At 32.1% G+C, this 24,450-nt stretch overlaps 1 protein-coding gene across 7 annotated transcripts in view; it reads left to right on the plus strand.

Annotated features, from left to right (window-relative positions):
- Positions 1-14,384, plus strand: part of LOC129810112 (cytoplasmic polyadenylation element-binding protein 2) — a 55,096-nt gene extending 40,712 nt beyond the window's left edge. For all 7 annotated transcript variants that reach the window (XM_055860392.1, XM_055860391.1, XM_055860390.1 and 4 more), the window contains exons 6-11: positions 4,645-4,827; positions 4,908-5,020; positions 5,103-5,313; positions 11,511-11,596; positions 11,681-11,887; positions 11,971-14,384. In XM_055860392.1, the coding sequence (XP_055716367.1) occupies positions 4,645-4,827; positions 4,908-5,020; positions 5,103-5,313; positions 11,511-11,596; positions 11,681-11,887; positions 11,971-12,087 (917 nt within the window). In that variant the 3' untranslated portion in view covers positions 12,088-14,384. The remainder of the gene's footprint in view (positions 1-4,644; positions 4,828-4,907; positions 5,021-5,102; positions 5,314-11,510; positions 11,597-11,680; positions 11,888-11,970) is intronic.
- The last annotated feature ends 10,066 nt before the right edge of the window (positions 14,385-24,450 follow it).

Consider the following 24,450-nt stretch of genomic DNA (forward strand, 5'->3'; position numbering starts at 1 on the left):
TATTGGTCTGAATCCGGTGATATCTTAAGAAAATTCCGGGGGGTTCGTCCTCTGTTTGGACTGACTCTTGGTTATGTTTCAGAAACTCTAAGTAACAGTTCTTTCGAACTCGCGGGCTTAAGGCAGTAATGCTCCTTTTTGTAGGCTACCCCCGGGGGTGCCTCGAGAGAGTTTCAACTCAAGGTTAGAAAATAAAATTGTTGGAAGTTACAACATTCGTGAAATTTATGAAAATTGATATTTCATGTTCATCTTGAACACCTTTCATAAATCGATATTGTTCAGACACATTTATTGTATTTTTTCCTTCTGTTTTCTTTTTAGTAAAAGCTATATGTTTATTATATTTAGAAAGTACATACGCTGAGAAAACAAGCCTCGTAAAATTTACTATCTTCTATAAAAAATTTTAATGATCAAATAGTAAACAAGTCACTAAGCTAACAGGTTTATTAGAGGATAGTCGAAAATTGTGGAATACGTATTAAACTTTAGAATTCAATATTCTATGGATCTTAGATTTTAATAGTTGAGTGGTAAATTCTACTATCCTACTTCCGATTTAACCTTAAGCTTCTATTCTGTTAGATTCTAATATTCAGATAGTAGATTTTACTAGCCGGATACTAAACTGTACTGTATATTCTTTGAAAAAAATATTTATTTATTTGGTTTGGGGCTTGGATCCCTTCCTGTTTGATGTCATTTGGATTCCAACCCATTGTGGTCCGTGCAAATATTAGGTGAGATTCTTAACAAAATCTCACCTACTATAATCCTAACAAAATTTCATGTCGTCCGATCGACCTCAAATTTGGCCAAAATGTGTTTCGCCACTTCCTGATTCCGAATATATATGTGGCTAAGTTACGTTCCCGGCCGGCCGGCCGGCCGGCCGCTCTTTGGAGCTTAATAGCTCCTAAACTAAAAAAGATATCGACTTGCGGTTTTCGGCAAAGGTTATATATCGGGTGAAAATTGCAACTTGGTGCATTGACCCCCCACCCCCCACCCCTCCTTCCGCCATTTTGAAGACCCCCCTTTTTTTGTTTTCTCAATAGCTCCGCCCCTATGGCATTCAGCGGACTCAAATTTTAGTATGTTATAGCTGGGCCTTAGAGCTTTCCATCAATACCAAACTTAAGGTCCCCCGACCCCCCTGACCCGAGCTATAAGGGTCCAAAAAAAATTTCTTAAAATGGCCATAACTCCGGTTCTAATTGTCAGAATTTAAAAAGTGAGGGCTTTTTGGAAAACTCTCGTGAAATGCCACTTCCCCTTCTAACATCGCAAGTTCATAAAACCACCGCTAGGGGCGCTTTTTTTAAAAAGAAAATTTTTAAATCTTAAAAGTTAAATAACTCAAAAATTCCATTGTGCATCGGGCTGAAAATTCAGTATGTTGTAGCCGTTGATTATACCTATCAAACAAAAAAAACCTTAAGTCGATCCATAACCCCTGACCCGAGCTATAAGGGGTCAAAGTTCGAACATTGACCGGCCTCTATCTCCGGTTCTAATTAACATAGCGACCTAAATTTTACCTTTTTGGTTTCGTCTCGATGAGCACTTTCAGATGGAAGTTCAAAAAGTCACCACAGGTGGCGCTGTGATAGCGTCAAAATTCATCGAAATTCAAAGTCACTTTTCTCAAAAACGGCATTGTGCAAGTTAATGAAATTTTAGTATGTTGTAGTCCAGTCTAGGACGTTTCCAAAATGGTGCGTATGCGCGCTGTGGTTAAAACAGAACCGGAGACATGAGGGGTCAAAGTTCACAAAATTCAAAAAATCATATCTCCGGTTCTATGTGACCGATTTTGATGAGTGAGGGCTTAAACGAAAGATCTCACCAAATGCTACAACTTTCTAGAATATTTGAACTTCGTGGGACCAACACCAGGGGCGCCACAGTCGAAAAACCAATTTCAATATCACATAACCTCAATTATCTCGACTGTCGCTAAACCGATTTTGATGATTACTTCGACACAATTGTAGAACACATTTGTCTCTACATTTCGTCCATACATCATTTTCCGCTCAGACTACGCTATCACTCCGATTTTGCCGTTTAAGTGTGAAAAAAATGATTTTTCCCATAAAAACGCTTTGAAATCACTCAGATGCCAATTTGACTGCCTCTACTCCACCAAGACACTTAAAATAGGGTTTTAAATGGAAAGTTCCACAAAATACAACAATTCTTTGAAATAGTTGAAGCTCAACAAATGACTACTTGGGGCACTCTGGATGAAAAAACGAGTTAAGAAACAAAAAACCTCGCTTATCTTGGCTTCTGAGTAATCGATGAGATCATGTTCTATGGGAAAATTATAGAGAACATTCTGGTCTACATTTCATCCATATATCACTTTTCTATCAGTTCATCCAAATCCTTGATATTTTGGTTTAAATACAAAATTTGTATAATTTCACGAATTTGATTCAAGATAACTGAATGGCGTCTCCCAACTTCAGCTCTAAATCGAATTTGCATGCACTCCGAATTAGCTCACGTTAAGAATCTCACCTACATAAGCCGGTTAGGATTATCTGTCCCTTTTTTCAATATTTGTGGCCACGTAGAGATTTTAACACGGGGAGTTTGTGAAGACAATCTATCAAATTTCGATTGCGGCACGAATTCCTATAGTCCCTATAGTCTAAATCTAAACCTATACAAAGCATATCGGGAACCCTTGCATCGTCACCTATTATTCACACATGTTTTTACACATTGTTTCGTAAATTTTTTACTTTTTTTTAAAGCCGTATTTTTATGTATATTAATAAATTGAATTTAGACATTCCAAGATGACATTCTAACAGCAGGATGGTAAATTTTACTGGCTTGGAGAGTTATTTAAATCCAATTTGCTATACTCCGGCAAATTTTATAGTCTTCAAGTTAAATTCTGATAATCCGGCTAGTACAATCTACTATGTGGATAGTAAAATCTACTATCCAGATATTAGAATCTGGGAGAGGCTTGATGTTAAATATAAATGAGGTTAGTAGAATTTAATATACGGCTATTAGAACACTGGTAAAAATAAAAGAATCAAATTGAATCATATTTGATGCTTTTTAAAAGGATGGATCATTATAATCATTTAAAATGATTACTAGTGTCTTTCGACATTTTTTATGAAAATTGATCATGAATAGGATTATGTTTTATCGGAAACTTATTACTCATTATCAGTTTCTCGTATTCGGGAATTAGATAAGTATAACGAAATAGCGGCGCTGTCAAAGGATTCTCGATTATCACGATTGTACAATAGGAATCAATTTTATTGGTTTTTCGAAACCCATGGGAATGGGAATTTAGAGATGGTTATACATATGGTTAAGCCTTAGGTCTTAAATCTACATAAGCGTTCGTAAGGGTTTACGATTTAAATAAATTTCCGTGCACTATTAAATACATAGCATCAAACCGAAATTCGGTTTTAGCAAAACCTCTTGAGAAAAAAGGTCAAAATACTAACTTTTAATTTTTATTAAAATTTTGTTTATTGTTCTTTAATTGTAGTTAATCATTATATTTTCCGGAAAGCTTATTTCATATTGGTCCATATTGAATTAGCTGTAGGGGAATTCAACACCGTATAACAAATTTAAAATTTTTATGCGGTAGATTCTGAAGAACTAATTGAAAATTCCATTCATATTAGTTACTAAAAGCTTCATAGAGCTCTTTCTGATAGCTATTTAAAAAAGAATTTAGTGTTAACGGTTTAATTATGGTACCTGGTAGCTGTAATTGCTTAATAATCTAAGACATAATTAACAATAATTTAAGACATAAATTCGCAGTATTTAAAGTTTTATAATGCCTTCGATTCTTGGTTTATAATAAGTGACATCTTCAAGAATTTTAATATTTCCGATATTTCAATTTTTGTGGAGTTATTGTATTGCAATTTAAAGGCCTAAAGAAACTAACACGTTAAAAGTTTTAAAGATTAAGATTTATTAAAAAAAAAAACAGAATAGAATTATTTCACTTTCATCTGATAAAGATTGATGAAAAAATAGAGTGAAAATCCTTACTCCCTTCCTTAATTGATAGTAATTTTTTATTTAAAGTGGAAAACAATGTGTTTCGATTTTTTATAATTCGTGAAACGATTTTTAACAACCTTGAGTGATTTAAGCAGAAAAGTTTTAGTAATTTTCTAAAGATCCCTAAAATAGTTTTCCTAATGTTTTGGCAAGAAACTGTATCAATATCAATATAACAATGAGTTAAACCACATTTTTATTGTTTAAAATGGAACAACTTTTCCATTTTCAGTTTGATTTATAGTGTTTAATGGGGAAATGTTGGGGATATTAAATTCTGTGGGTCGCAGGTGCAAAAGTTCGCGGAAAAGTTAAGCAACCGGGGCAACCATATTTTGTTTTTTTTCCTGCAAGCATTCAGTAGTTTTTCATAAAATTTCATTTTGTGTTCTGAATTTTCCAAACTACTTTTCACTTGAAGATTGAGAAAAATGGATAAGTTTCTGAAGAGAATCAAGAACAATATCCAGAGTGAGTTATGGTGGTGAAAAAAAGGCTGATGAGAAAATGCTTTTTGGTTGTTTGAACTGAAATTTGATGCTGGGTTTCTTTTTCTCCATTTTCCTGCAGGAAAACCATTTTTCCAAGGAATCGATGATCATATACCCGAGGAAGCTGGTGGATTTGTGGATAGTAGCGTGATGCCAATGAATTCCCCAACTCGCTCTTCGCCGCATTCGCAGAATTCTGAGAGTGTTGAGCGTTTCTCGCGCAAAGTCTTTGTTGGGGGCCTTCCGCCTGATATTGACGAAGGTAATTCTTTGGGCGCAGAATTTTTGGCACAATTTCAGACTTTTACCATACGAAAATTCCGCTTCTCATGCATTTTTTAGATGAGATTACGTCCTCTTTTCGGCGATTTGGTCCACTGGTTGTGGATTGGCCGCACAAAGCTGAATCCAAATCCTACTTCCCACCGAAGGGCTATGCTTTTCTGCTTTTCCAGGTGAGTTACCTTTGTCCCATATTTTTTTTGGCGGGACGTTGGAAGTCTGAAAATTGATTTTTCCGCCTTTTTCACCTTCCAGGACGAAAGCAGTGTTCAACAATTAATTGAGGCTTGCATCACCGATGAGGATAAACTGTATTTGTGTGTATCATCGCCAACAATAAAGGATAAACCAGTCCAAATCCGCCCATGGCGTCTTTCCGATGCGGATTTCGTGCTGAATGCATCCATGCCATTGGATCCCAGGAAGACAGTCTTTGTCGGTGGTGTCCCAAGACCCCTGAAAGCATGTAAGTGTTTTATTTTATTTTTTCCTTTCTCCTGACATATGACCATACTCCAGACAATTGCCCTTAAACTTGCCGACAAAGTCTTGGCACATAAAATCTTGCTCTTTCCCTGCATCATCCATCAACTCCATGGGTATACATTTTGCTTTACAATATTCTGGCAACGAATTCTCCATTTGGATTGAGTCAGGAAAGAGAACAAAATCATCTTAAGTAACATTTGGTCTTGGGGTGACTAGGATTATTGAAGCAAAATGCTATTATTGCTCGAACTCAGAGGGAAAGCTTTAAGTAAAGTTCGTGGATATTAAAAACCATGATATTTCCTTCTTTGTTCTACACAATTTTTACCAGGGCTTAAGGCAAAACAGGAAAAGATGTCAACTGGAAGATTTTAGAGAACCACTTGCCCGCAATAAGATTTAAAATGATTTAGAAGCATTTTTTCTTTATTCGGAAAAGAAAGTTTTGCCATATGAACAAAAATAATTTCTCTAAAGGATGTTCGCGTATGGCCGATGTCGTCGCGCGCCTATACAACCTCTAAAGGATGTTCTTCCATGCAGAATTATTGAAAAGTTTGTCGAAAAGAAGTTCTTCCTGGCAAAATTTTTAAAAAGTTTGTCGAAAGGATGTTCGTTCTTCCTTGCAGAATTTTTAAAAAGTTTGTCGAAAGGATGTTTTTCCTTGCAGAATTATGGAAAAGTTTGTCGAGAGGATGTTCTACCATACAGAGTTATTGAAAAGTTTGTCGAAAGGATGTTCTTCCTTGCGGAATTATTGAAAAGTTTGTCGAAAGGATGTTCTTCCACACAGAGTTATTGAAAAGTTTGTCGAAAGGATGTTTTTCCTCGCAAAATTATTAAAAAGTTTGTCGAAAAGAAGTTCTTCCTGGCAGAATTTTTAAAAAGTTTGTCGAAAGGATCTTCTACCTTGCAGAATTTTTGAAAAGTTTGTCGAAAGGATGTTCTTCCTTGCAGAATTTTTAAAAAGTTTGTCGAAATGATGTTTTTCCTTGCAGAATTATGGAAAAGTTTGTCGAAAGGATATTTTTCCTTGCAGAATTATGGAAAAGTTTGTCGAAAGGATGTTTTTCCTTGCAGAATTATGGAAAAGTTTGTCGAAAGGATGTTTTTCCTTGCAGAATTATGGAAAAGTTTGTCGAGAGGATGTTCTACCATACAGAGTTATTGAAAAGTTTGTCGAAAGGATGTTCTTCCTTGCGGAATTATTGAAAAGTTTGTCGAAAGGATGTTCTTCCACACAGAGTTATTGAAAAGTTTGTCGAAAGGATGTTTTTCCTCGCAAAATTATTAAAAAGTTTGTCGAAAAGAAGTTCTTCCTGGCAGAATTTTTAAAAAGTTTGTCGAAAGGATCTTCTACCTTGCAGAATTTTTGAAAAGTTTGTCGAAAGGATGTTCTTCCTTGCAGAATTTTTTAAAAAGTTTGTCAAAGGATTTCAAAGTTTTTGAGTCTTAGATTGGAATGGGTGCAAATCTACAAAGATTTAATAAATCTTTGTAGATAAAGATATATAAATCTAAAAAGATTCATTTATTATAGAATTTAACTAAATAAAGGACTTTAGAATTCACTGACCTTGAATTATTCTTTATTATGGAGTTTCAGAGTTAAATATAAAATTGATAATTTGAATCATGGATTAAATTAGAATGTAGTTTCAAATTGTAGATGGAAAGTAATTTATATTCGGAACTCACTCTGTACAATATGAATTTTACAAATAAAATAGAACAATTCAGCGACCTTAAGACTTTTTTAATAGGTTTTCAAGGTCAAATACTGTAAGGTCATTAAGATTATTAATTAATTCATTCTGATGAAACTGTTTCACTAATAATTAAAATAAAGTGATTCCAGATAAACTTAATCTGAAGAATTCCAATTGATCGGGAAAACTCGAATACTTTCTAAGAATTTTTCAAGGTCAAAATAAAAAAGTCTTTAAGGGCATATTTTTCAAATTATTCCATCAAATTTGTATTTCTTTTAGAAGTTTTTGAATCCTGACTTTTAATTATCTATATTAATGAACAGTAATTAATTTTTCTTTGGAAATCAATTTATTATAAATACGTAAATGTCAACAAGATTGAACTATTCCTTTTTAATGGCTTTTCAAGGGCAAATACGGAATAATGCCGCAGAATATAATTCCTGATTAATTCAGCCGAAATTGTATCTATTTTTAATTTTTTCTCATCCTGGATTCATTTATTTTTTCAAATTGAAAAACCTAAATTTACTTTTTCCAAATTTTATCGACTTAAACTTGATTTTATATAAATTTAGATAGTTTTTTTATCTTAATTCGTAGTGAACCCGATTATTGTAAAAAGGAATATCAGAATTACCAAAAGATTTTGCTGAATGTTCAAACTTGTGAGCAGATTAGTGCTAACCAACTTTATATATCCAAATAAAGCTAAGAAAGAAAGCGTTCAGCAAAGTTTTATCTATCTTGTCACCACTTTTATTTTAAAATGAAACTGAAGAAGAATTGTCGAACGGGGGTTTTTTGTCGGATAGTCAATGACGAGAATGAAATTGATCCAATTTGTTTTATTTGTTCTATTTCTTCCATATGGCCATTTACTGAGATCGTCGGGAAAATTCAAATGCAATGTTTTAGCATAATTTCGAGAGAATATCATTTAACTTATTGATTTGTACCAATACTGTGTGTGATATGCATTAAAGATAATTTTCATTTTAAATGCAAATTAAATATAGTTTTTCAAAGTATTTCATTAAAGTTTTAGCAATGATAATTATTAATAATTATTATAGATTTCAACATTTCGAGTACTATTTCAATTAATTTTAATTTTGTTAGATTTTTCGCGAAATTGGATTTATTATTCTTAACTAGAAGAGAATCAACTAAGAAGTACTTGTTTTAAAAGTTATTGACTTATTGAAATGGAATTTAATAGCTTAATTTTATAATAAGTGAATCGAATTTAATTTGAATAAATATTTTGCAATAATTGTGATTTACATATTTCTTTATAATTTTATTGCTGATCATTTTAAAAATAAGTAAAATATCGTCGGCAAAATATTTTAATAAATTATAAATTATCATTTCTTATACCTTTGAAAATAAACCGGAACCTTTCGATGATTCACAACACTACAAGGCAAATTTATGTCCAAAAAGAACATTTCCAAAGTTTAGATTATTTTAGGCTTTGCACAAGATTTAGTGAACGAGTTGACCCAATCGATAAGAAACAATCAACTTTTTTCTTTAATGTTGTGCTATTGTTCTTTATGGTTTTTTTTTATTCCGTTCCTCTTCGAAAATACATCTTTCGGGTGCTTACAACAGGATTTTCTTCGAGAATAGAGACATTCGAAGATCGTTTTCGATTTCGAAACTCAAAACAAGAATTGAAATTTTCCAAAGAGGAAAGATATTCGAAGATCCGTTTTGAAAGACAAAGAACAAAGACGAGACATTTTAAATTCTCCTTTCGTACGTTTGTAAAACAAGTCTTCATTTTAACATGAAGAAAATCAAATAAACGTTGCTTGTAGTCCTGTACAATTATTAAATTCCTTTAAAACGATTTAGTTAGTTTTTTGACAGATTTTTACTGTCCTATTTTATAAATTTTATAACATTATTTTTTAATATTTTAGTATGAAAATTTCTTTGCTTAAGTTCTTCAAACACGAGAATTCAAATAAAGAATATTCATTTGTTACCTCGTAATTTCAGCCAAAATTCCTAACCCTAAAATCCCGAAAGAGCCAAAATCACGAATGGGCAAAAATCCGGAATAATTTGTCGGATTTAGGGGAAAACCCGCTACCTTCGGACGTTTTATGCTTCGCACAAACCATTCTTTTCAATGTGTTATATATGAGCCCCATTATAATATTATATTTCAATAGCTAGTCCAATGCCTCATTTTGAGAAAAGAGCTATGAGTGAAATCCATAAGGAACATAGAGAAAGAATTGAATTGTCCAAAGCTTGAGTCGTCCGAAGGTAGCGCTTTTCCCTATAGAAAATTTCCTTTTGTTCCAATTTTTTTTCTGAAAATACAGAAAATTTACATTTGCCGCAAAAACCTAAACTAATGATTTCCCAAAACACAAAAAAATCTTCAAAAATCTTTGCCTCTACGTTTTCCAAAATACAGAAAATTTTTCATTGTTCCAACAACCGAAATTAATAATATTCCAAACCATTTCCGGATTGTGGCTCTCAGGATTTTTACCTTCTCTGGATTTTGTTTTTTTTTCGGCATTTTGGCCTTTGCGGGATATTGACCTTTGCGGGACTTTGGCTTCTTCGAGATTTTGGTTTTCAGGATTTTGGGCTTTTCAGAATTTTGGCCTCTGCGGGACTTTATATTCTTCGGAATTTTGGTTTTTTTGAGATTTTGGTTTTTTTTTGTAATTTTGACCTTTGGTTAATATCCCAAATAATTTCCGGATTGTGGCTCTCAGAATTTTGACCTTTGCGGAATTTTGGTTTTTCCAGGCTTTTGGTTTTTTCGAGATTTTGATTTTCGGGATTTTGGTTTTCGGGATTTTGGGTTTTTCAGGATTTTGGCCTCTGCGGGACTTTATTTTCTTCGGAATTTTGGTTTTTTTGTAATCTTGGCCTTTGGTTAATATCCCAAATAATTTCCGGATTATGGCTTTCAGAATTTTGACCTTTGCGGAATTTTGGTTTTTCCAGGCTTTTAGTTTTTCGAGATTTTGGTATTTGGGATTTTGGGCTTTTCGGGATTTTGTTTATTGGAAGTTTGCCTTTTTCTGGATTTTAGTCTTTGCGGGATTTTGGCTTTTGTGAGACTATGGTTTTTTTTCTCAATTTTGGTTTTTGAGATTTTGATATTTTCGGGATTTTGACTTTCAGGATTTTGGCTTTTTTTTGGGATTTTGGCCTTATTGTGATTTTGGATTTCTCGGGATTTTGCAGGCTTTTCCGAATTTTGACTTCACGGAATTTCGATTTTTTCAGTATTTTGGCTTTTGGGAATTTGGCTATTGATATTTTGACCTTTCCGGGATATTGGTCGTTTTCGTATTTTATTTTTTGATTTTTTTGGGATATTGGCTGTCGAGATTTTGGCTTTTTTGGTATTGTAACCTTTTAGTGATTTTGATTTTTGGGATTTTGGTTTTCATGTTTTTGGCCTTTTTAAGATTATGGATTTTCGGAATTTTGTTTTTTTCGGGACTTTGACGAGGACCTGTTATGCTCCTTCTCCCCTCTAAGCACTTTGATCTGTCATCTCTTCTGTGAATGAGAGCTATGCTATTTTTATTCTATTTATTGATTTTCCTGGGTATCCCGGGTGACTGGTGTGTATTTTGATTATGAAGAATGTGACTAAGGTTCGAGGATTCATAGTGCCCATTAAAGTTTAAGGTGACTGCCTCTTTCGGTCGTTTTTTCTTTAAGAACGTCATTTTGTTTTATTTTGTTCTGGGTACTAGCCGTTTTCTGCGTTCTATTCTACTATTAAATGGTTAGAATTTTTGTCAATATTTTTTGTTTCTCTGTTTTCTTCTATTTCTTTTGTTGTTTTTGTGATAATAATGTAAATAGCATAAAGGATATTTTGTGCAAGTGGAAAGCTATTTATCTTACATCCGAAACACTGTTATATAATCAAATTTCTAGGTGTGATAACACTAATTAGCTTAGTACTAGTGCTGCCCTCGGGCGGTGAACATAGAAAACGTATGCTTAATTTTAATAAGGATCTAAACAGAGTTTTTGGGCTTTATTTTCTGACTTTTTGCATAGCTTTACTGATTTATTAAATCAAAATAATTAATAATTCAGTTATTTTCCATCCAGAACATTTTTACTATTCAGACATTTTCATTCATCTTGAAATATATATTCGTAATTTTCGTCAATTGAGGGTTCAAGCAATAAAATGTAAATACCACAATAATAATACATAGTAGTGAATGTCTTGGAAGTTCCTGGAGTACTGATGGGAATATTTCTTTCCTTGACATGTTCATTCTAGAGACATTTGCAATTGATTTCTTGGTATTGTATGGGTTTTGAGAAAATTGAAGAAAACTTTATGATTTCCCATGTGATTTATTCTCTCCCATCCTCAGTGGACTTTAGCCATGTGCTGGAGTACAAACATTTGTATGGGAATTATTACATTTTTGACATCTTCTTGCAGTTGAACTGGCAATGATAATGGATCGACTGTACGGTGGTGTTTGCTATGCTGGCATCGACACCGATCCTGAATTGAAATACCCAAAGGTGATTTTTGAGGGTTTTTTTGGGGTGGTTTTTTGAAGTTTTTGTAATGATAATTTTGGGTTTTGGTTGGTTTTGTTTCTACAGGGGGCTGGTAGAGTGGCTTTTGCCAATCAGCAGAGCTACATTGCAGCCATTTCGGCTAGATTTGTCCAACTTCAGCATGGTGACATTGATAAGCGCGTTGAAGTGAAGCCTTATGTTCTCGATGACCAAATGTGTGACGAATGTCAGGGTCAGTTGTGCGGTGGCAAGTTTGCACCCTTCTTCTGTGCAAATGTTACATGCCTACAGGTAAGTTTAATTGCTTTTTTCAATTTGGGAAATATTCAAATAGGGTTCGGTTTAAAATGAAAAATATTGTGTAAATTTTCAAGTACTATTGTGAGCAATGTTGGGCAACAATTCACTCAAAAACTGGACGTGAGTATCACAAACCACTCGTTAAAGAGGGGGCAGATCGACCACGTGCTGTTCCATTTCGCTGGTGTTAAATGAATGGCACAACATTAAACAAAAAAGATTAAAAAAAACAAGAAAAAATATAATCTATTATTGTAACTTAAAGCCTTCCAAAAGGACAGGAAAGGCGTCTTATTGCGTTAACTTTTAAATTAAAAAAAAAAAAACAAAAAATAAACTATACTATTGATGTAAAAAAAAGCAGATATATTGGAATCTACTTGAGTGACAAGGAAAAAAACAACAATTGGAAGAATTTTGGATCTTAGGAGAAATTAAAAAAAAATAGAAATGAAAAAACTGAAAGATAGATACCAAGAAAAAATTCTTCCATTAGTCATCGGATGATAAACTATATTTTTACGTAGTCAAAAAAAACAAATCGATTAGAATGAACTTTTAACAATTTATAATATTTTTATCTATTTATAAAATAAATTAAATAAACGAGTATGCCTATACAAAAATGAAATAATATAGCAGTGAAACAACAAATTTTCAATTTGCTAAATATTAAGTTCTTTTTTATATTATTGTTTTTTGTTTTTTTTTGAAAACAATTATTTTTTAATTGTTTGTATTTGTGTTACAATTCAATGAGTATTGTGTTAATTAACCAAAATCAAATTGATGGATCTTGTTGTTTCATGTTATGTATTTTAGTGAAAAATATATATATTAAAAAAAAGTGAAAAAAACATATGATTTCAAGTCAAATTTATATTTAAAAAAAATATAAAATTTAAATCATATGCGCGATTTAGATGAGTCCAAAAAAAACACAATTTACATTATTAATAATAAATAAAAATACCAATAAATGAAGAAACAACAAAATTTTAGGCAAAATTTCTTTCACAAAACAAAACATCTAATATATATTTAAAAAAATATATAAATAATAAACTTGTAAATCTATATGTATAAAAAAATAATACCAAAATTTTAAAATTACACTATCGTAAAACAAAATATTTAAATTTTTAATTATCTAATGCAAAAACAAATTTATTTCAAATGAAGTGAAAAAAAACTTGAGCAAACCTAGATAACCGAATGAATTGATCTCTTCTTCATGTACATATAATATTAAATGGAAAAGGAAAAAAAACAAGAAACTTTTTTTTCAAATTATTTATGTCCTTCTCATTTGTATCTTCTTGCAAAAATATTTCTTAAGTGAAGAAAAAGATATCCCCCAAACGTAAAGGAAAAATCTGTATTAGTCAAATTTAAAAAAAAAAGAAAAATAATCAAATATTTTATAAATATTAAAAAAAAGGATGAACAGAGATGAAATAGTAAATTTTTAGCTATTCATTAAAGAAAAATAGTAATTCGCTACAACCCATTAGAGATAAAAACTTTGAAAAAAAAATTCTAATATTATTTTTATAAATGTACTGAGAATGTGTATTTGAATATACAATATAATAACATAGTAATCAAATATCGTTTATACTTTTATATATTTTTATGATGTATATAATATATAATTATTTTTATTACGTACCAACGGTGAAACCAGTTTTTCGAAAAAACATAAAAAATAAAAATGAAGTGTTTATAAAATGAAGTAAAAAAAAAAATTAAAATAATTCGTTATGCTGAGAAGGTGACAAATGAAAAAGAAGTAAGAGAAATATATTTTTTCCTTTTTCTAAATGAAGTAAAAAAAATGAAAACTTTTTAGACACATTTTGTTATTTAATAAATTTTAAGTATTTTTATTATTCATGTGAAAAAAAACCTATCTTGACAAACAAGATTGCATCATGTTTATAAAACTTAGAAAAATTTTTCAAACACGTGAACTAAAAAAAACATTACATCTACTACCAGATATAAAGGTAAATTCCATAATTAACTTCTACTTAGTCAAAAAAAAACAAAGAATACAATTTAGTAAAAAAAAAAGAAATATGAGTGGAGAGAAGTTTTAGGAATTGTCCTATATTTTCATAATTCTTATTCACGTCGTTGCAATAATGTTTAAATCCAGATGAAAGGAGAAGAAGAGAAAAAATACTAATCAAATACTTGCATTGCAAAAAAAAATAATACCAAAACAAATTAAAAAAAATTATAAATTCAGAAATTACGAGTATTTTGATGTTAAAGCCTTTTCTCTCAAAGAAAAAAAGGGGAAGATAAACAAGTGATTTTCTGAGTTTGTTTTTTATGGGCTCGTATAATTTTTATCATGTGAAAGAAAGCAAATGCTATGAGTTCGTAAACAGAAAAAAAATACACCCAATATGGGATATTTAGGTAAAAGGATTTAAAAAAAAAAATTACACACGGAAGTAGGTAAAAAGGTAGATAAAAATTATAGGAGAGCATAATTAGTAAAATTTTTCAAAAAACAAAAAAAATCTAGTAATAGTAAACTAATAATTAAATCTAATGGCGTATATTACAAAAAAATGTATATCTATATCGTTATTGATATTTCAAGAGAAAGGGGAAAATCTAATTTTGAGTTTACTCGAAAAAGTTTCCTGCTCGGGAAAGAGGAAGGGTTGATTCGGAGAAAAGTGGACAGAAAATATTATTTCGGGATATGTTTTTTAGCGAAACTAAAAAAGGCTATAGTTGTATTGAAATTAGGCTTCATTCTATAATTCGTTATAGAGGTTATTTTGTTTGAAACGTCACACTTGCTCTGCCTAACCTAAAAAAAAAAGATTGAGGTTAGATTTTGGGTGGAGAGAATCATAGACTTCTGACCAAATATTAATGTAGCAGGAAATAGACGGAGACACTGAACCTTTCTTGATTTTCACAATTTTATTCTCTACGACGTTTCGAGGATGGATGTCCTCTTCATCAGGTATCGAATATGGCAGGGAAAATCACGTACAGGTGGGAGTTGTTACACTGCACTTGAACTTTGATCACAAATTGATCTGTGATGTTCACCATTCGACTGACCGACACAGAAACTGTGTCAGTCGGATGGTGAACATCACAGATCAATTTGTGATCAAAGTTCAAGTGCAGTGTAACAACTCCCACCTGTACGTGATTTTCCCTGCCATATTCGATACCTGATGAAGAGGACATCCATCCTCGAAACGTCGTAGAGAATAAAATTGTGAAAATCAAGAAAGGTTCAGTGTCTCCGTCTATTTCCTGCTACATTCTGTCGAACCGAAATTCTTCTCAAATATTAATGATTCAAAAAAAAAGAGTAATAGGTAGAATCTAGTCGTTTCTTTCATTCTAGACGCTACACGGTAAGAGATATTAACTTCCTATCTTCGGTGACCCCCTACTAAGTAAACATTCTCTAAAGATGTTGTAAGTTTACGTATTGATCCGAATATGTTTAACCTCAATTTATTCTGAGAATAATGCCCTAGACACAGTTATGATTTAAGCCGCGACACGACTTAATGTAATTGCAATCAAAATAAGGATCAGATTACATTTCCATCATTTTCTGAATAATCAGTCTCTAAGCTTAAGCAGAGGAACGGCTTAGTTAGTGGGAAACTGAAGAAATTATTTGGATTACAATTACGTTAAGCCACATCTTGGCTTAAGTCGAAAGTGTGTCTGGAGCACAAGATTCCCCAGAAAATCTTCCCAAGCCATTGTGGGGAGGCGTGGATCTCGGGGCAGACCTAGGACAAAGTAGTTAAAATAAATTTAGGATCTTGCGTTGGATCTTGCTTTGGAGCGCCTTGGGGTCGACTGCGAACATCTTCTGAAGTGGCGGATGATTGACAAGCCTAGATTAACCCATTCCTTACCATGGTATTATACATCATACGCAAATTGAGTGATTTTAGATGATTTATTCTTCGGCAACTGCTATCCGAATTGTTGTCGGGAATGGATTTTTAGTAACTTTAGTCTTTTAATTACTTGGGAAAAATAGTCCGACAGATATGAAAATACATTTTGTTATTGTTTTCTTGCTTTGCGGAAGGTCATGCAAAATATTTACTCAAAATGGCGAACGGAAAATTCGACCTCCCGTTGAATTTGTTAAAATTAGCCTCTTTCCGCTTTTCTAATTTGAATTCTAGTTGCCAATTTGTTTTCTTGAATAGCTACTCTATCTAAATCAATAGAGTTTGTAATGAATTAATGCACAGAATTTAAATTCAGTGACCGTTAAGACGTGTGTTTGACAGGGGCTCCCCGCGCCCCCATAATAGATAAAAAAATTCTTTTCAAAAAAATCATCTATTAATCTCTAAGAAACTAATCCCAAAATATTAACATTCTATCTCAGGTATTTCTGGTACATTGACTGGATGGGTTAATGAAATTAATTAATGAAAGATTTGTTCTGAGAATTTTGGAACTCGGGGGCGAAGAAACCCATCCGTATCCTCCATTGAGTAAAAACATCGTAGTTTTCCTAATTTATATTTTGGATTGGTTAGGGGATGATATAACGTCAATGTAGGCGGATTCAACCTGAAACGTTGAATCGTAGAGACTCCAAGAAAAGCGTATGCGACAATGTATCTTTCCATTGACTCCCTATACCATGCGTCTGCCGCCGTCTTAGCGTTGGCGCCCAGCTTCCAAAACCAAACGGTGGAAATGCTGCATAGTCTTTTGTCGTGTTTATCGATCTTTTTTCAGTTCAGTAATTGCCTTTGACTATAAGTTGTACGGAAGGAAGTGAAATCATCGGATAAGACAAATGGGAGATGCGACAACGAGGCTAGGGTTTAGTACGTGTTGTTGTCATAGTGAAGAAAATTGAAGAGTAAAATTTAAGGAACTTAGAATTGCAAATCAGAAAAAAATAGAAAAAAATGTGCAATAAGAATGGAAAACGGATATCTTGACATCTCTGTTCTTCATGCGTGATGCGTGCTCTGTTATTCGTGATGCTAAGAAAATAATGTTTCGACTTTTTCTGTTCTAACTTGTCCCTTTTTGATCTCTTTTCGAGCTATTCTTGGTTCTAATTGATTAATTTATTGAACCAGTAGCGAGTATTGATAGGTTCATCAAATTTCAGCTAATAATGCTTGTAGATCGGCGTGCTTAATTGTTTTTGGTCCTTCTGTCTTCTGTATCGAAAAAGCCATTTCTTTGCTTTTCAATGGTATACTTTTGCTATTAGTCTCATCATGTAAACCACATACCTATTTAAGTTATTTTTCAAGCTAAAGCAGAAAAGCAAAATTACATTTTTAATCCAATTAAACTATATTGTCTACGGTTCCATGAAATGATTTATTCTGCCTTATTCAGCCTAATGATGGCGCTGTATTCTGAAGTTAGAGTGCTTAAAATCAATTCATAACCTAATAATTTCGTTCATTACATCATGTTCTTTGGCAGTTTGTTCATTAAAAGAATATTTAAAAAATTTCATATTTTCTTTTGGAAATATATTTATCATTTGTCTTATGGTTGAGATAACGCCAGAAGACGGTAATCCTGGGAAGCTTATTCATCTTTATAATATTTTTGCAATTTTGGGGGAGCGTAGAAACCTTCCAAGCTCTCGCACGTAAATCGCAATTGTCTGGCGATCAAACGGAAGGCAAGAAATGCTTATAGAAGGATAACTCGCAGGATAAATTTACCGCTCATGTTTTTATTCTCAATTTGAAGTGTCTTATCCTGTCTCATCCTACTCTTTTGTCAATAAAAAGTTATTAAATTTTATATTTCAATTTTAATGTTATATCAAAAGGTACAAAAGATTTATAAAAGAAAATTTATATAATTTTATCCAACAATTCCAGTCAGAACGTCAGTAGCTCCTCCTAAGGCTCCTTGGAGCAAGCCCAAAACCATATCCACTAGACCATTTACCAAGCCCTGGTTTTGTTGGGTCTGATCCCGATTGGGTGGACGATTTCCCTCTGGAAATTACCACAGATTTATCTACTAAATATTACCAAAAAAAATAATTTAAAAAATCCTTACGTGCAAGGACAAGAACCACAGTCAACCAAAGAAAGAAAAGTGAAAGGAAAATTATACGCATTTTTACTAAAAATTTTGTGATGATTTGAAATTCACGAATTGACTGAATTCCATTTTAAAGTGTTCGTCTTTTATATCAAGATAGTTGCATCAAAATTTCACTTGAATTTCATCAATTTCTGGTCTGTTTAAATATTTCAAGCAATGTAACCTCCTTCTGGAAATTTTTTACACTTTACAAGAGTTTGGGATTTATAGGTCAATTTCACCATTTCCAATAAAATATTCACATTGGGCATTCTTCTAATTAGCAACAGAAATTTCAATTAAAAATAAAACACGGTCACAAATTGGTTTTTAGGACAAACAGTAAGGCAAAAAGCAAACGAGTAGTAAAAGATTCAAAATGGGTAGTAAAAAATTAAAAATAAGCAGTAAAATATCTAATTATGGTCAGTAAAAACTTAAATCTTCACAAAAATGGGTCTAATTTTTATGTTTAACGTTTAAAATCGTTGCAGATAGAATGAAAAACCCTTTATTTTCCCTTTATCAAAATTTGGACGATAATATCACTTTCAATTTTTTTTTTGTTACTGCTCATTTATACAATGCCTGTGTAGGCAATTGCAATATTTGTTTCAATATGGAGCATTTTTTTCAATATTTTATTTCATTATTTTGAGAGGCTACACACTAGGCCAAATAATGTCAATAAAAATTTTCAAAGTCACATTGAAATAAAATTTCAAAGAAATTCTAAATATCAAATTGATTTGATATTTCCTTCAATATTTTTTAATGGTCAGGAATCTACTTGGGTTCAGAACATCATAGAACTGTTGGGATTTCCTTGCTCATGAATGAAAACACATTCAAGATCAAAATCCAAGTCAGGACACATCTATTTCTGCTTCCTCCAGAAAATCCCAGATTCTTGGAATTTCGCTGCATATTTTGTCAAATCTTCTCAAGAACCCAGATTGGTTAGCACTCCAGGAAATCACAGTTACACTGGAATTTTGCTGTGCACTTGGTCGAATACACCCAGAATACTCAAATTGGTCAGAAGATTTCTCCTGGTTTTTCCAGGAAATCACAGATCTTCTGGGATTTTCTTCTGTATTTTGTCAAGATCACCCAAGATACCCAAGTTGGTCAGAAGATTTCTCTTGATTCCTCCAGGAAATCACAGAAAATCTCAGAAGATCTGTGACTTGCTGGAGTAAACCAGGAGAAATCCTTTGACCGACTTGGGTATCTTTGGTGTGCTTGACAAAAATACAGAAGAAAATCCCGGAAGATCCGTGATTTTTCTGGAAGAACCAGGACGAATCCTCTGACCAACTTGGGTATTTCGGGTGTTTTTGACAAAATACAGGATAAAATCCCGGAAGATCCGTGATTTCCTGGAAGAACCAGGAGAAATCCTTTGACCAACTAGGGTATTTCGGGTGTTTTTGACAAAATACAGGATAAAATCCCGGAAGATCCGTGATTTCCTGGAGGAATCAGGAGAAATCTTCTGACCTTGGGTATCTTGGGTGTTCTTGACAAAATACGAAAGAAAATCCCAGAACATCTGTGATTTCGTAGAGGAACCAGTAGAAATCTTCTGACCAACATGAGTATTCCGGGCGTACTTAACAAAAGATACAACAAAATCCCAGAAGATCTGAGATTTTCTAGAGGAAGTAGGGGAGAAGTCCTGACAAAGATGGGTTTCTGGAAAGAATAGAGCAGGATATCCAGCAGAATCTCTGGTCCTGTCTACGATGATATTCGAAGATGTCTTCTTGTTCATACACATGCTAATTCCAAGACTTTTTAGATGTTTGAAAGGAACTGAACCTCTGACTTAAATGCTATTTTAATAAATTATAATATTGAAGTCAATTTGCTCAGTGTGTAGACAAATATTGAAATATTGGTTTCAATATTCGCTTAAATATTGAAGTTTTATTTCAATGTCGCTTTGAAATGTTATTATTGCAATAATTTGCTTAGTGTGTTAGCTTTATGAAGGCTGTTAGCTTTATGAAGCTAACAGATTTAATCCACCCTAAAGACAAACTTTATTCTTTTTCTAGCCTAGGCCTAAAGCGATCTTACTTTAAGATCCAAAATAACCTCTTCAGCAATTGAATAGAATGAAGTACCTTTTAGATAAATATTAGTAAAAATAAATTTCAAATGATCTTCGAAATGGTATTTTCTTTCACTATTGAAACACTTTATTTAATTGAGAAATCATATATTTTTTGTTTCTTTTTTGTTTTTTTTTATTGTTTTTATTTTTTATTTTTTATTAATTTTTTTATGTACTTACAAAATAAAATAACCGTAGTGTTGAAGAACATTTCGGTAGATGAGAGAGCGAAAGAGGAAAATTTGAAGTTTGCAGAAAATATTTGAAAAGAAAAAATATAAATAAATTTAGGCCTTATTTCTTGATAAATGACAAGGATAAATTTAGTAAAGAAAAAATAAAACAAATATTGCTTTGAAAATCACATATGTTCATCATAGAGAAGAAAAAAAAAGATAATATACAAAAAAATGGAGAAAAATAAGTAAAAAAAACACGAATATTTCGTATGCGAGATTTTACACAAAAGAATTTTTCTATTAAAATTTTTTATTTTGAGAATATATAAGGCGTAAATATTATTATTATAAAAAAAAATAATGAACATATCAGATATTGAAACTTCAAATGAGAGAAAAGAAATGCAATGGAGATGCCATTTTTGTGTAAATACCTAATCAGTATGTTTTGGTTTTATTTTTATGTAAAATGGATTAATGAGAAAGGAAAAGGGCATGGAGCTGTATGGATAGAATGGAAATGAATACCAAAAAAGAAAAAAAAAAAACAAACAACAAATAATGTCAAATGAGGTGTTTAAAACATCTTTTTACAAATGTAAACAAAACGCGCGCAACTACCAAAAAACCTTTTTTTGTGTATTGAGCGTGGAATGTGAAGAAAAAAAAATAGTCTAAATTGGTGTGATAATTTAAGACATACACAATTTGAAGATAAATTTAATTTTTTCTTTGTCTTGTCTCATATATTTACCAATTACAAAATATTTTATTGTTATGTAACTTATACCAACAGTAACTTAAAAAAAATGAAAATTAAATAATGCAAATATTACACATATATTTTAGCTGACAAACTTTTATATTACAGTTGTTACCTAACAAAAATATATAGGCAAAAAAAACGTGATGATAAACGGTGAAGAATTGAGAAATAGGAAGGAACATTACATTTTTTAAAACTAAGGTAATTTTCGAAGTTCTGTTGAACATCATGATCATCGACAAATTAATTGCGTCAACAATTAATTGATGACACTTATAACATGGATATATCCCCTCTATCACCATAGATTGATTTAATAAAAAAAAAGAAAAAAATATACCAAAATGAAAATATATGCACTCTGCATTATTCTCTAATAAATAATTAATCAATTTATAAAAAGAAAGAAAAGATAAATACTGAATAAGATGAGAGAATATAATATGATACATGCGGGTAGTCGTATTCGTAAAAAAAAAATTATAGCGAAAAGTAAAAAACAAAAAAAATCTCTAAATAACGACTTTTCAAAGGCCTACAGCTTTTTACACAAACACACACACCAACACTCATCTACAAAAAACAAATTTCTAAAATATAAATTATTAACTTCTACATTATATTAAAATAATTCAATTTAACTCTTAAATTTAACTCTGAGTTTTTTTTTATCTAAAACTTTTAAGAGTAATGCTTCTAGATTTTTCAATGAAAAATTACATTATAGCTTAGACACTGTTAATCCAATTAAAAAGAAAAGAAACTATAATGAAAAATGCGAGAAATATTTTAGAGAAAAAAAAAACAAAATAAAAAATATTGATTTCTTTCACCAAAAAAAAATCACACGCAAACAAAAAATATAAAAGAGATAAAAGACAAAATCAAAGCAAAGGTGAAAAGCAATAATGTGTAATTTTTGTACTAAGATTTATTCAAAGAAAAAAAAAGAGTAAAAGCTAAAAAAACGGTATAAAGATAAAAGTTCAGTGAAATCCTAAACACGAAATAAAGAGTAAACCAAAGTTATGTAAACTAAAGCGTCACTATAATTTTTTTTTTAATTTTTAAAAATATCTTTAGAATGAACTTAAAAAGTTTTTTTTATACATCTATTAATTAGTGATATCTATTTTGCAAGCTTTTTTTTGTAGGTATTTTATAAAACTTCTTTTTCAATTTGACCTTAAAGTTAAACTGCGGAAGAGATAAAATTTTATCTCTGATACCAAAAATTCTTATTCACTGATAAAAGCTTTGCCCTAAAGTGAACAGGGTGGATTTTCAGGGGCTTTGAAAGCTCTGTTTATCACGGAAAAGGAAAATATTGTCCCTTAATAGCACCCAATAGCAACATGAAAAGTTTCCCGCGGAAATATTAACCAACTTAGCCATTAAACCCCATGTAATTAAATATTGAATCCAATAAAATATTTAAGTCCCAGCGTACTCTCTGATTCATTAGAGCTTAAAAGCTTTTAAAGCTTCAACTGGTCAGAGCGGTCAGAGAATGTGACGGAATTAAAACATTTTATGGAATTAAATACCTAATTAAATGACGACTTAAAATTTCGAGAAAGACACTTGACATCTCTTCAAAACCAAAAATTTAGGATGATAATTATTGAATTGTATTCAGTATACAGTGAATAGGGGCAAGTCGGGCATCTTTGATTGGGGTAGTTTTGAAATAGGGTTTTTTCTCCTATTTTGAAATTCAAATGAGCCTTATCATAAATCAATTTAGCTTCACAATTGGTTTGTGAAGCTGAATTATGTCATGATAAGGTCCAGTTTAATTTAAAAACAGAAGAAAAAAGCCCAATTTCAAAGCTGTCCCAATTCAAAGGTACGCGACTTCTCCCTGGGTAGTAAAAAAATACCTTTGGACGTTTTAATCCTTTGCACTGAGCGGATTTCGAACTCAGAACTATGACAGTTGAGCCAGAGGTCTCACCGCTTAACCCTTTAAGGACGAATGGGATACCAGTGTCACAAAAATGACTTTCCGGACTATTTCGAGGACAAAATAACTTCCTATAGTCAAAACAAAATTGTTATACTGCTCGAACTCCATGGAGAGAGCGGTATCCTAATCCCTCGATTTTTTCACTCTCTCAAAATTTTCACCTTCCACCTCCCGGAGACCACTTCTCTCAACAAATCATCGCGTTTCAGACGATTTTTGAGAAATATCGTCACGCTGTGTGTCCGTTTGTTCGTCTATCTGTCTTTCCGTCTGACTGTCGCCAGCTCTAGATGCCAAACGGTTAGAGATAGCGACTTGGAACTTTCGGGTGCTCCCAATAAGTCGACCCAAGGATCGATAACATTCTTTTCATTTCCCTCTCACTCCCCCCTTCCCCTCTAAAACCATGTTTTCCGGGATTGCTCCAAAAAATAACTCCGATAACTAATTTTTATTCGAAATTCAATTATGTTAGTCCTAAGTTATTTTAAGCAATGTTTTGAATGAATTATAAATCCATTCAAATCAGTTGTGAACCGGTAATGCACCGGTTATAAACTGCTAAGTTTCACTGCTTAACTGCTAAGTTGAGTCACTTTTATTACTCTTTAAATTATTTTGTGGGATCTTTCGAGTGATTTACAAATCGATTTACATCGGTTGAGAACCTGTGAACGGTAAATAATGCGAAAGTACTTTTGAGGGATAGCATCTAAGTCACGAGTTCGGGCATTTCGCAAAGCGTAAGATGTTTTTCCACCCCTTGTTATTGGGACAGCGGTGTCCCACTCATCCTCAAAGGATTAATAACACCACAAGACCCGTAGAAGCTTGCCCAAAATAGTGGATTTAGCACTTAAAACTGGATACTTCAATTTCTTTACTGACAATAACTCCCAATTAGAATATTAAAGAATTTAGTTAGATCAATAGTAAAACAATTATGGTCACAGATGTCCCCTCTAGCTCTCAACTTCAGTTAAAGGTCACCAGACCGCATGTCATTGGAAAGTTCGGCCATCATTTTAGACGCCGCAACGGCCGCAACATATAGCATTGTCACACTTGAGTTCGAAACTTGACAATGCCAATCGAACTTTTTTTCTCATATCACATGAGTTCGAAAATTTAATTTACTGAGTGTTTTGAGTTAAATTGTCGAAGAACATCCTTTTGACTCTTTTCAGAGTTTCAGTTAGCTACATTACAATTTTTTTTCTAAAACATTTTGTCATCGTTCTATTTTACCAATACACGATAAAGGTATTTACTAAAAAATATAAATTCAGAATGTAAAACAAAGAGGTTAAGTTACAGTCAAAGTTATCATAAATATTCACTTCGTATGCGGCAAAATTGTAAAACAATTTTTGATAATAAAATTTTGGGTTTATGTAGGGTAAGTGAGCCAAATTTCGGTAT

Source organism: Phlebotomus papatasi, chromosome 1 (assembly GCF_024763615.1).
Source record: "Phlebotomus papatasi isolate M1 chromosome 1, Ppap_2.1, whole genome shotgun sequence".
In the NCBI taxonomy this organism is placed as follows: domain Eukaryota; kingdom Metazoa; phylum Arthropoda; class Insecta; order Diptera; family Psychodidae; genus Phlebotomus; species Phlebotomus papatasi.